The 12,662-nt window shown below is 44.4% G+C and overlaps 3 protein-coding genes and 2 pseudogenes across 4 annotated transcripts; 2 read left to right on the top strand and 3 right to left on the bottom strand.

Moving 5' to 3' along the window:
* Positions 1-5,170, top strand: part of LOC132867717 (uncharacterized) — a 1,045,807-nt pseudogene extending 1,040,637 nt beyond the window's left edge.
* The window catches only part of LOC132867726 (histone H2AX-like), a 1,044,434-nt pseudogene extending 1,036,115 nt beyond the window's left edge, over positions 1-8,319 (bottom strand).
* On the top strand, positions 5,843-6,423 carry LOC132867765 (histone H2B-like). The gene has a single exon (XM_060900771.1). The coding sequence runs from the start codon at positions 5,843-5,845 to the stop codon at positions 6,215-6,217; it is 375 nt and encodes a 124-aa protein (XP_060756754.1). The 3' UTR covers positions 6,218-6,423.
* Positions 6,880-7,500, bottom strand: LOC132867747 (histone H3). The gene has a single exon (XM_060900758.1). The coding sequence runs from the start codon at positions 7,379-7,381 to the stop codon at positions 6,971-6,973; it is 411 nt and encodes a 136-aa protein (XP_060756741.1). The 5' UTR covers positions 7,382-7,500; the 3' UTR covers positions 6,880-6,970.
* Positions 8,320-8,798: 479 nt separating the features above from the next.
* Positions 8,799-10,244, bottom strand: LOC132867739 (histone H1-like). Of its 2 annotated transcripts, none has more exons than XM_060900752.1 (2): positions 9,997-10,244; positions 8,799-9,114 (listed from the first exon to the last, which is right to left on the bottom strand). In XM_060900752.1, the coding sequence occupies exons 1-2, from the start codon at positions 10,242-10,244 to the stop codon at positions 8,799-8,801; spliced, it is 564 nt and encodes a 187-aa protein (XP_060756735.1). The 2 variants fall into 2 exon arrangements, with proteins under 2 accessions (XP_060756735.1, XP_060756736.1); XM_060900753.1 differs by having other exon boundaries at positions 8,799-9,110; positions 9,999-10,244.
* Between the last annotated feature and the right edge of the window lie 2,418 nt (positions 10,245-12,662).

Below are 12,662 nucleotides of genomic sequence, written 5' to 3'. Positions count from 1 at the left end.
AACATGAGTATTAAAATAGAACATCTCCAAAAGACTGCCTTGTTAGGAACAGCGAGAATATTGTGGAAAGTTTTGGAAAAATGAAAATGATGCTTATGAAGAAACAATTAAATTCCTTTGGACCTTCGGCTACTAGTTGTAGCTCGCTCCTGAGGACAAATCCGGTTTAACATCTATATACTGAGAAATGTAGAAACACATATAATAATAATTATAATAACAATAATAATAATAAATTAACTAAGTAGGGAAATACTAGGAGAAATGCTAAAGATTGATGAATAATGTAAATAATAATGGGTGTTAGACAGCGCTGTGTGTTCTGCGTGGCTCTTGACTGCCATTGTGTGGCCACGTTTAGGAAGTGCACGTTCCCTTTGTTGATTAAAGTCACAGCGTTTCAGCAATAAATCTGTAGGAAATAGCTGGGGGGGGGGGCTTATCAGTGCGAGGCTTGTTGCCTGTTAGAAAATGAATTTAATAATAATAATAATAATAATAATAATAATAATAACTTATGTTGTACTGGATGGCTGTTGGTTTCCCTCATGTGGCCACATTTGGAACCTTGACTCGCTGCATTTTCAGTCAATAAATTGGTTGAAATAATGAAATGGTCCAATAATTGTAATGTAGGATATGGATGCATGCCGCTCCCATCCCATTCATCCATGAGAGATGTGAAGAGCGTGGGTTTATTTGTCACCATTGTGTATTAATGCCTGCGTTCAACCCACTGTACTGCATGGCAGTTTGATCAACACTGGAGTGTGAATTGAGGAATACTGTAGACATGTAATGAATTAAGTAGTTAGATCAAAAATAATCAAAATAAATAATCACAACACTAAATAAATACATAAATCTGGTCAAAACAGAGTGTAGATGTATATACATTTACTGTAACCCAGATTGGGAAGATGATGGGCCTTAAACCCCCATTTACTGTGAGCATTGTGTTTATAGACCCTTTTCACTCACGTGACCTTCGTAAACGTGACCGCCATTTTGGACATGAAGAAATAATGGTTTATGGCACAGACCCTTTCGGTTCTCGCTCATCTAGCTGCTACAATGACTGCTTAGACTGCAACAATAATACCTAACACACATTTAAGTATCTGTCGTAAAGACGTGAAACTCGTCGAGTGACGAGTGTGTTCATTGATAAGCTAACACAATCTAAAAATAGACATACGATCACACTGCCCTGGCACTGTGTACAGTTTACCTTCTATGGTTTGTGCACTCACTATTTGCCATTACTTTCTCCAACCCAGTGTTCGAACTATGCCGATATTTTCGGGGGGTCCCTTTTTTTCCCTGGGGGGGTGCTTGCGCTTGTCTCAGAGCACGGATCTCCAAACACATGAGAAGCCTATCTTACACACATATCACACGGACTCCACACACGCATCGTGTCTGAAGTCATAACTCATCAGGGGAAATCGTGTCCGCATTGGTATGTTCAAAAAAACAACCTCGCGTCAACAATGATACCACATGCAAGAAAAAAAAACCAGTCAGGCTACTCAACACATCTGATCCACAGCAGCACCAAAGCATCACTGGAAATCATGTCAACAACCAATCTTCCATTTCAACACGCGTCAACAAACAAATGGCACCACAAACATGAACGAATCGGTCAGGCTACCGATTCCAAACCCACAGCAGACGAATAATTAAATGCATCTTACCTTAAAGCAGAATCGACCACAAAGGAAGTGTGTTGGCACTGTTGGCACACTTCCTTTCTACTAGTTTGTGTCCCCAACCTGGCAGCAGCAGTCGTTGTCATATCGGTTTATTTTATCTTTGATGTAAACACAACACTTCGGATATGCAAATGCTTCCCGTTACACACGATTGCTATGTCAATAAACATCATTTTGCCAATATTTTAGAGACCATCCATCTTCTCCGTCGGTCAGCATCTGTCAGGATCCGATAAAATGATAAATTTTGCCTTATGTGTTGATGGTTACTACATCCAGGTGCACAACAATATAATGGCATGATGGAAGTCTTGCTGAAAGTAAAAACTTTCTTTGATGGCTATCTTCCTTTCGATGCTTCGCCGTCGTTCCTCGTTGTTGGCTGTGGTAGACTACTGGTAGTTCATGTCCAAAATGGCGGCCGCGTTTGTCGTGACGTCACTTGAAAAAGGTTTATAGAGAAGAAAAGGCCTGGGAGTAGACAGTGCTGAGTGTGTTCATTAGAGCGCTGGCTTTATTTTGACAGATGGGTTCGATGTTCTGCATGTTGGTTTATTTTGCCCGACTGGTGAAATGAATAAGATTTCCCTGTAAATGAAACTTGGAGTTTAAGAATGAGGTTAGTATTGGTAAAAATGCAGCGAATTTAGAACTTTATAGATTCTGTATTAAATGTTGCATTTGTGAGAGCTGATAAAGTAAGGTCTGATATTTGTTATTGCATTCCTTTCTGTGCTGCTGCTGGCAACTTAGATAAATTAGTGGCATGTTCATTGACATTTATATAACTATTTTGTCTATTTTTAAATTATTTTATCTGAACCATTCAAGCACCAACCACCAAAGCAAATTCCTTGTATGTGAGAACCAACTTGGCAATAAACTCAATTCTGATTCAGATTCATGAGTCTCATACACACACACACACACACACACACACACACACACACACACACACACACACAGAGGGTAAACATTGAGTGACGTGCACTTCTTAAACTTGTCCATACGATGGTAGTCAAGATCTACACAGAACAACACGCAGCACTGCCAAAAACAAAACAAAACAACAAACAAAAAACCAAACAAAAACATTTATTTATTTTATTCATCACTTTTTAATCTTCCTCCAATTATTTCTTTAAATGACCTATTATTATTTTTTTTAACATAAAAATATTTGAATATTTTGATATAAATGTCCCTTGTGACAATGTCATTACTATGTAGTTTTAGAAATTGTGATCGGAGGCCAATTTTGGGAATGAGACTCGCAATGGGGCCCTCATCTAAAAGAAGAAAACTCTCCTCATCTACTGCCTCACCTGAAACACAGAAAACAGAAAACAGTAGTTGTACGTTGTGGGTCTTATAATGGCACAAATTATATAGCTAACCCACTGCCATCCCAGCCCTTATCCACAGACACACAATACACATTTTACTGTGTATTATATTGTATACTATTGTTGATAAATGTAAGTATTGTAGTTTTCCATTGCAGAAACTTCCAGCAATTACACGCTTACCTCCAAAACCATCTGTGAGCTCGTGAAGCTGCTATTTTCCAAGTTTGTTTTTGACACAGCTGTCCGTTTATATGCATACAAAGGCTGCAGGAAAAACGCACATCTGTCAAAAACAAAATCAACATGTCTGTCTCAATGAAGAAAAGCAGCAGCAACATGTCGTAACATTTGATGATATCTGTGTCAATACGAATAAGGATTGACATTCACCACCTGTATCACCATGCAAACTGGCTAACTGTGAATAAATTTTTCCGTGTAACTTTGCTGCCTTTACAGCAGGGAGAGTTTGTATAAGCACATCATAATATTACAACCCTTAATCTGTGTAGCTTTAAACTGCCCCCTTGCCAGTCGTCGTCTTTCTGGGCACAAAGACTGTTCATTGGGGAAAAAACAGAGCTTTTAAATGTAGTGTGACCCAGCGGCTGGGGTGTTTCAACTTAACAGCAGCCCAACAGCTGTGCAAGATTAGAAGTGACCGTGCCTGAGCACACTGGACAATGCCTAGCTGTTAAAACTACACAACACTACACAACATGGTCATCACAATTAAAGCATTATTTGTTTACTTTAATTAATCAGATCATTCACAATCAATCATCGCTGAAAATCAGCAGGGGAAGGAGCTTAGAAACAGCTGGTTATGGCTTGCGGCTCCTTGTCCCATTGACTGTCCATTCCCTTCCCTGTCGGTTCCCTTCTGTCTGTGGATCGCCACTCTGCTGATCTGCTGAAACCACTTTGTTTATTGCTCTCCAAAATCAGCCCTTTTCCAGTGCATTTTGAAAGATACTGGACAGGACAGTTGGAAGAATAGCTTTTTTTTTTTTTATTGTAATGTAGCGCAAATACTATAACAACCGATTTAAATGGACGCAGCTGCTGGGTAGATTGCATCATATCTGACTGTCCTCAACCACTAAGCCAGCAGCTGGGTTATAGAAAGCAACTCAGAATGAGTTAAAATAACCCAAGAATATGACCCCACAGCCTCGACCCAGCGTTTAGGTTGGGGGAGGAAGAAAAACAAGGCAGCGTTTTTTCGAGGGTACTTGTGTGGTGAAGCGTCGGCTCTGTTAACAGTGTACACAGACATCGGTGTGGATCAGAGCTGAGTGCCGGGCCGGGTAATAAGGTGATGTTCTGCGTTCTGTGACCTGTAGCTGTAGTGGACCGAGGAGTTTAGAATCCGGGCCTTGAAGCCACAGACGGGCTCAAAAGGGAACGCCAATGTTGCACAAACACAGAGTGCTTTTACTAACCTCATTACAGTGATGGCTGTTTGTTTGTTGACAGGGAGTAACTGCGCATGAGCAGACCATGATCTGTCGGCAGTTGTTTGCAGTTCGCTCAGCCGATCAAAACGGCGTAAAAAATAATGTGAATGATAATGTTTCTGTGCACAGAAAGGATGAAGAATGCGCTCGCCAGTGAAAAGCTGTGGCGTTCTGTTTCTTTTTGAATGTGTTTTACTGCGGGACCGTTGTTCTAAGGCCTGAGGCCCGCCCACTCCGGGTCTCAACTCGGTCCTGTAGAGACTGTATAAAAGCTGTGGGCGCTGTGCAGTGACATGAACTGAGCGGCTTGACTTGGAGAGAGCAGCGCGATGTCTGGCAGAGGAAAGGGCGGTAAGGGGCTCGGGAAAGGAGGCGCTAAGCGGCACCGGAAGGTTCTTCGCGACAACATTTAGGGAATCACCAAGCCGGCTATTCGCTGTCTGGCTCGCCGTGGCGGTGTGAAGCGCATTTCCGGCCTGATCTACGAAGAGACTCGCGGTGTGCTGAAAGTGTTCCTGGAGAACGTGATCCGCGACGCCGTCACTTACACGGAGCATGCCAAGAGAAAGACCGTCACCGCTATGGATGTGGTGTACGCCCTGAAACGCCAGGGACGCACTCTGTACGGCTTCGGCGGTTAAACGCTCCGAAACTGAACCGCACCAACACAACTGGTCTTTTAAGAGCCACCCAAACATCCACAAAGAGCTCTTTTTCCATGAGTGTGTGTGTGTGAGAAAGAGAGAGGGGGAAAAAAGAAAAGCTGTGTGTGTGTGTGTATATATATATATATATATATATATATATATATATATATATATATATATATTATTTTTTAATTCTCAGGTAATATACTTGCTGTTTCGTTCTGCACTACACTGAGCCACAGCAACGAAATCTCGTTCTAATGTGTATTGTTTGATGCAAATCTGAATGAAAATAGTCTATTTAAAATGAAGCAGAGAACAGGAAACTGCAGACACGAGTAGCATCAGTAACACTTAACCGTTTCTATATGAAAGCTGTGTGTGAGAGAAACGCTTCAGATGGTGGTAATAGAAATATAAGAATAGAATGAATTCTTATCTATAAAATTCTTCCATCAGTGCTGTGAATATAAAACGGCGGGAAGGGAGACAAAGCGAGGCGGAGGGGAAGGAAGTGGGCGGAGCGGTAGGAGGCGCCCCGTATGAGGAGGTTTGGAACTCTGGCCAATAAAATATGTTCCTGCCTCGTGTATAATTACACTGCGGATCTGTAAATTGAGCGGCCGCGAGGCGGGCCTTATTCATTCTCTTACCCGAAGAGTAGCGCCATGCCCGAGCCACCTAAAAGCGCGCCCAAGAAGGGCTCCAAGAAAACCGTGACCAAGGCGGCTGGTAAAGGAGGCAAGAAGCGCAGAAAGTCCAGGAAGGAGAGCTACGCTATCTACGTGTACAAGGTCCTGAAGCAGGTTCATCCCGACACCGGCATCTCGTCTAAGGCTATGGGCATCATGAACTCCTTCGTCAATGACATTTTCGAGTGTATCGCTGGTGAGTCCTCTCGTCTGGCTCACTACAACAAGCGCTCCACCATCACCTCCAGAGAGATCCAGACCGCTATGCGCCTTTTACTGCCTGGCGAGCTGGCCAAGCACGCCGTGTCCGAGGGCACAAAGGCCGTCACCAAGTACACCAGCTCCAAGTAAAGCGCACTGCTGCTGCGGCCGCCTTCAGCAACCCAACGGCTCTTTTAAGAGCCACCCACTTTCTCAAAGAAGAGCAAATTCGTGTCTCTCTCTGTGCTGTTCCCTTGTTTTATAATAAATGCAGAATTGAATAAAAATTTATTTACGGGAGATACAGCGAGAAAAGTTGCCACATCAGGAAAACCAACCTCCAACAATGAGTAAATAAAGGAACTATTTTACTTACAAAGCGAAAATAACCGAGTAAAAATTATATGGGTGCTGCGCAATGACTTCTATTGAGTAGTTTTAGTTATTTAAAATGTTATTTGTATCTGCAGCTAAATGGAAGTCTGCCTTGTGACAATGTCCATTGTTAAAAACACAAAACATGTGTGAAGTGATAAATGTATTGAAATACGCACAAGGTTTTGTCATTGATACAAATAGACCAATTATTAAATACATTACCTTTGCTCATTTCCAAGCAGCGGAAAAAACTTTCTGCTTCTCTCTTCTGATTACTGAAGCGGCGCTCAGACACCACAATATCTAAAAGGACGGGGACAAAAACCTGTCAGTCAAACCGCGAGGAGTTCTAGAACTCTGGCCACTGTGTCCTAACAGCTGTTCTGTTTCACTGCTCCGACTCCACTCGAACCGTGAGCTCAAACAGAACGGTGTTCCGTGGAGGGGATGGAGACGGGCTCGTTTCTGTGAGACAGTGAGGTGGCTCTTAAAAGAGCCTTTGTGTGCGTTAGACGGAGTCTGCGTTTAAGCGCGCTCTCCGCGAATACGGCGTGCCAGCTGAATGTCCTTGGGCATGATGGTCACTCTCTTGGCGTGGATGGCACACAGGTTAGTGTCCTCGAACAGGCCGACCAAGTATGCCTCGCTCGCCTCCTGCAGTGCCATGACAGCTGAACTCTGGAAGCGCAAATCTGTCTTAAAGTCCTGAGCGATTTCTCTTACCAGGCGCTGGAAGGGCAGCTTACGGATGAGCAGCTCAGTAGATTTCTGATAACGGCGGATCTCCCTCAGAGCCACGGTGCCGGGCCTGTAACGGTGAGGCTTCTTCACGCCACCAGTAGCGGGGGCGCTCTTGCGGGCAGCCTTCGTGGCGAGCTGCTTCCTGGGCGCCTTGCCACCAGTGGATTTACGGGCCGTCTGCTTGGTTCTTGCCATGGCGGAGAGCTCTGCACTTCACAGATGAGAAACAGAATAAACGGCGCCGGCGGACGCTGGCTTTTTCAACTCTAACAGCGCCCTGCGCTCATTGGGCGTCTTGAACGCGGTCGCCTGTCATTGGCAAGAACGCGCTGCATCACCTATTCGCTATTGGACCGTCTTTTCCCGCCGACACAGTTTGAAACACAGCCACACCCGTCCCTAATTTATTGCCGCTCGCTCAGCTCCGCAGAGCCAACAGCGCAGCTTAGCGCGTTTTGTAGGTTCAATCGCCGCACGGACAGCGCCGTCATAATCTATTTTCACCCATCAACCTTCCTTTATCGCCAGCACACTACTATTATTATTAGTGTAATACTATTACGACTAAAATGCTTTATAAATAAAATGCATCATTACTATTAATACCACGTGATTATATTGTTTATGAACTCCTATGCTAGAGCTATGAAATACCCCAAAACCTGGGAAAGGATTAAAAAAAAGTGCACTTTTTGAGCATAGATGGGTGGCTCTTAAAAGAGCCTTTGGGGACTGACAGTGGGTGAATTTATTTGGTCTTGACGGCCTTCTCGGTCTTTTTGGGCAAAAGCACCACCTGAATGTTCGGCAGCACACCACCCTGAGCGATGGTCACTCCGCCAAGCAGTTTGTTCAGCTCCTCGTTGTTGCGCACAGCGAGCTGTAAGTGGCGGGGAATGATGCGAGTCTTCTTGTTGTCACGAGCGGCGTTACCGGCCAACTCCAGGATCTCAGCAGTCAGGTACTCCAGCACGGCGGCCAGATAAACTGGAGCGCCGGCGCCGACACGCTCGGCATAGTTGCCTTTCCGCAGGAGCCTGTGGACACGGCCCACGGGAAACTGGGAGTCCAGCTCTGGATGAACGACTCTTGGCCTTGGCTCGAGCCTTACCGGTCTTTCCTCTTCCGCTCATTCTACTGCTCAGATCCATTGCAGGAACAACTTCGAAATAAAAAGCGCTACAGCTCGAGCCCTCTGGAATAAAGACAACACGGCTCTTCTCTGATTGGTTCAGATCATTGTGGCAGAACAACCAATCACAAACATGCCGTCAAATTCCAGCGTCAGCCTGCGTAACAACCATCCCACTGGTGCGTGTAAGAGAGAGATATGAAAAAGGAAAGAAGGGAATATAGGCATATATATTATAAAGTTTATATATCGATGTACAGAAATGTAAATTATTAGTTTCATCAGCCCTGACTTAGTTCATGTTCGCCCAACGCCCTCCTGCCACCGTTTTGTAAAGCAGGAATCAACTCCACCACAACAATCAGCAGCATCTGATATCCTGAGTGAATGTGAATATGGAATACTGCTCTTTCAACGAAAACATGGGTGGCTCTTAAAAGAGCCGTTTAGGGAAAAAAAACATTAGTCAAACAAACATGCTCACTTCTTTTTGGAGGCCGCCTTTTTCGCCTTGGCCGTTTTGGGCTTTACGGCTTTGGGCTTGGCAGTTTTTGTCTTCTTCGTGCTCTTGGCAGCCTTTTTGGGGGTCGACGGTTTTTTCGCCTTCTTCGGGCTCTTGGTGGATTTCTTGGCGGCGGCGGGGGGCTTCTTCGCCTTCTTAGGAGACTTCTTGGCGGTGGGTTTTTTGGCGGCCGCCTTTCTGGCTTTGGGCGCGGCTTTCTTGGCGGGCTTCTTGCCTTCGGTCTGCGTCATGTTCAGCTTGAAAGAGCCAGACGCACCGGTCCCTTTGGTCTGATGGTCATGTGGGTCTAAGAGGAAATGAGGTTGCTGATCAGTTGGCAAAAGAAGCTCTTTCTCATGAAAACGTTGAATTGACAATTTCCCCAGAAATGGCAGATATTTTAAAGGACATGAAGGGGGTTATCATGAGGTTATGGCAGGATCGCTGGAATAAAGATGTTAAGGGAAGATTTTATTTCAAGTCTGAAAATAAAGTGTCTCTTAAGGTGAAGTATACAGACTCCAACCGAAGGAAGGAGGTGTGTATGACTCGAATCAGGTTTGGTCATTGCTGGTTAAATTCTACAAGATGCTTAATAGGCAAGCACCCTGATGGAAATTGTGATTTCTGTCAGTTCCCAGAAAATGTCCAGCACTACCTGCTAAAGTGTATTGAATTCCAGCACTTGCAGGAGGAACTTGTTAATATGCTTATGTCAAAATCTTTAAAAGTCGACAGTACTTCTCTATTAGGAAATAAAAGTCATTATGACAAAATATGGAAATATGTGCTAGGAACTAAAAAATTTATTTAGATTTAGGTGCACAATTTCGCCTTACTTTATTAACAGGCCCACTTTGTCTTGGTTTCACTCTGAATCGGCCCAGAGTAAAAGGTGATTGGGACTTTTCAATTTTCCATTTCAGGATAAGCACTTTTAGATTAAAGTTGTATTATAGGGAAATCATTAATGAAGGTCCATATTATGTTGGGTTTGGTTTCAATACACTTGTGGTGTAAATAACTGATACAGATAGTACCTATAAGTACTATATATTGCAAATGTATATAGAAACACTTAGTGAGGTCTTGACCTCAGTAATTTTGCTACAGGTCGCCATAGCATCACTTGATGGGAGCGACCCTAAATCCCACAACAACAACCCTTTGGTCTGCACCAGGACGCTTTTCCTCACAAGGTTCTTGACGGCGATTTTGACGCGGGAGTTGTTCTTCTCCACATCATATCCGGCGGCCTGTAAAGCTTTCTTCAAGGCGGAGAGGGACACGCCGCTCCTCTCCTGCGACGCAGAAACCGCTTTGATGATGAGCTCGCCGACGCTCGGGCCTGATTTCTTGCTCTTTGAAGCTGCTTTCTTCTTGGGCGCTTTGGCCGGCGCAGCGGCGGGAGCGACTTCTTCCATCTGTCTCGGAGCTCCAAAGCGGAAGCGAGTGAAATGCTGTGTGGGAAACGGAGGCCGGGGGCGGGGCTTAAAAGCGCTCATGAGAACGTTTGAGACTCAACCGCGCTGCCGCTGAGTGAGCGCGCTTCCGTCACACACTCGCACTTGTGTTTTCTCACGGCGTTTCTCGGCGAAAATAAGACTCGGAAGACAAGATCCAAAGCAATCGAGTACACATTTAGCGAAAACGGGCTTTCTCGTTCCTCCTGAGCTCCAGCAGGCCCAGGTACAGACCGAGCGTGTCGCGCAGTGGCCATAAAACAGCACGGTGCGGCTCGAGCCGGCGGGCTGCGCGCTTTGTGCGATGCCGTGTGTAAAAACGGGCTGAGAAACGGCGTGGCCACTGTAAGCGCTCTGGGCTGAGTGGAAGGAAGGAGAGCCCTGTCAATGACCCTGATGGATTTCCACTGTCCGAGTGTAGTGTGCAGTTTTGGAAACGGAGCCGCTTTTGTGCTGTGGAAAGCACAGCTTTGGAGTGAGTGTGTGCGCGCCTGGGTGTTTGGGGTGTGTGTATGTGTGTGTCAGGTGTGTGTCTATGTGGGCGAGTTGTGGTGTTGGATTTGGTGGAATTTGATGTGCCAACAGGAAGACTAGGCCAGGCGGAGACTCTGCTGCAGCCTTTTGGTTATTTTATCCCACACTCCTGGAGCTCTACTCGGACGACATCAAAAGAGATGTGAACCCTACTGTAGAATTCCTTCCTGATGCTATAATCCTACCACGAATCATGTTGCGAAGCTACAACCCTAAAAATTATCACTTTGCGCAGCTATAACCCTAAAAATAATCACTTTGCAGATCTACAATCCTAAAAATAATCACTCTGATTATTCATGTTTCATCGTTCAGCTTCATAGCTGCACAAAGTGATTCATGTTAGCTTCATGGCTGCACAAAGTGATTCATTTTAGCTTCATGGCTGCACAAAGTGATTCATGTTAGCTTCATGGCTGCACAAAGTGATTCATGTTAGCTTCATGGCTGCACAAAGTGATTCATGTTAGCTTCATGGCTGCACAAAGTGATTCATGTTAGCTTCATGGCTGCACAAAGTGATTCATTTTAGCTTCATGGCTGCACAAAGTGATTCATGTTAGCTTCATGGCTGCACAAAGTGATTCATGTTAGCTTCATGGCTGCACAAAGTGATTCATGTTAGCTTCATGGCTGCACAGAATGATTCATGTTAGCTTCATAGCTGCACAAAGTGATTCATGTTCGCTTCATAGCTGCCCAAAGTGATTCAGGTTAGCTTCATGGCTGCCCAAAGTGAGTCATGTTAGCTTCATAGCTGCACAAAGTGATTCATATTTGGGTGATAGCTGCACAAAGTGACTCATGTTAGCTTCATAGCTGCACAAAGTGATTCATTTTAGCTTCATAGCTGAACAAAGTGATTCATGTTAGCTTCATGGCTGCACAAAGTGATTCATTTTAGCTTCATGGCTGCACAAAGTGATTCATGTTAGCTTCATGGCTGCACAAAGTGATTCATGTTAGCTTCATGGCTGCACAAAGTGATTCATGTTAGCTTCATGGCTGCACAGAATGATTCATGTTAGCTTCATAGCTGCACAAAGTGATTCATGTTCGCTTCATAGCTGCCCAAAGTGATTCAGGTTAGCTTCATGGCTGCCCAAAGTGAGTCATGTTAGCTTCATAGCTGCACAAAGTGATTCATATTTGGGTGATAGCTGCACAAAGTGACTCATTTTAGCTTCATAGCTGAACAAAGTGATTCATGTTAGCTTCATCGTTCCACAAAGTGACTCATGTTAGCATCATAGCTGCACAAAGTGATTCATGTTAGCTTCATGGCTGCACAAAGTGATTCATGTTAGCTTCATAGCTGCGCAAAGTGATTCGTATTTGGGTGATAGCTGCATAAAGTGATTCATGTTAGCTTCATTGTTGCACAAAGTGATTCAGGTTAGCTTCATGGCTGCCCAAAGTGAGTCATGTTAGCTTCATAGCTGCACAAAGTGATTCATGTTAGCTTCATGGCTGCACAAAGTGAGTCATGCGAAATTCATAGCTGCACAAAGTGATTCATGTTAGCTTCATGGCTGCACAGAATGATTCATGTTAGCTTCATAGCTGCACAAAGTGATTCATGTTAGCTTCATGGCTGCACAGAATGATTCATGTTAGCTTCATAGCTGCACAAAGTGATTCATGTTAGCTTCATAGCTGCCCAAAGTGATTCAGGTTAGCTTCATGGCTGCCCAAAGTGAGTCATGTTAGCTTCATAGCTGCACAAAGTGATTCGTATTTGCGTCATAGCAGCACAAAGTGATTCATGTTAGCTTCATAGCTGCACAAAGTGATTCATGTTAGCTTCATAGCTGCACAAAGTGATTCATGTTAGCTTCATAGCTG

The sequence above is a fragment of the Neoarius graeffei genome, chromosome 19 (assembly GCF_027579695.1).
Source record: "Neoarius graeffei isolate fNeoGra1 chromosome 19, fNeoGra1.pri, whole genome shotgun sequence".
In the NCBI taxonomy this organism is placed as follows: Eukaryota; Metazoa; Chordata; class Actinopteri; order Siluriformes; family Ariidae; genus Neoarius; species Neoarius graeffei.
This window is presented reverse-complemented; position numbering and strand designations above follow the sequence as displayed.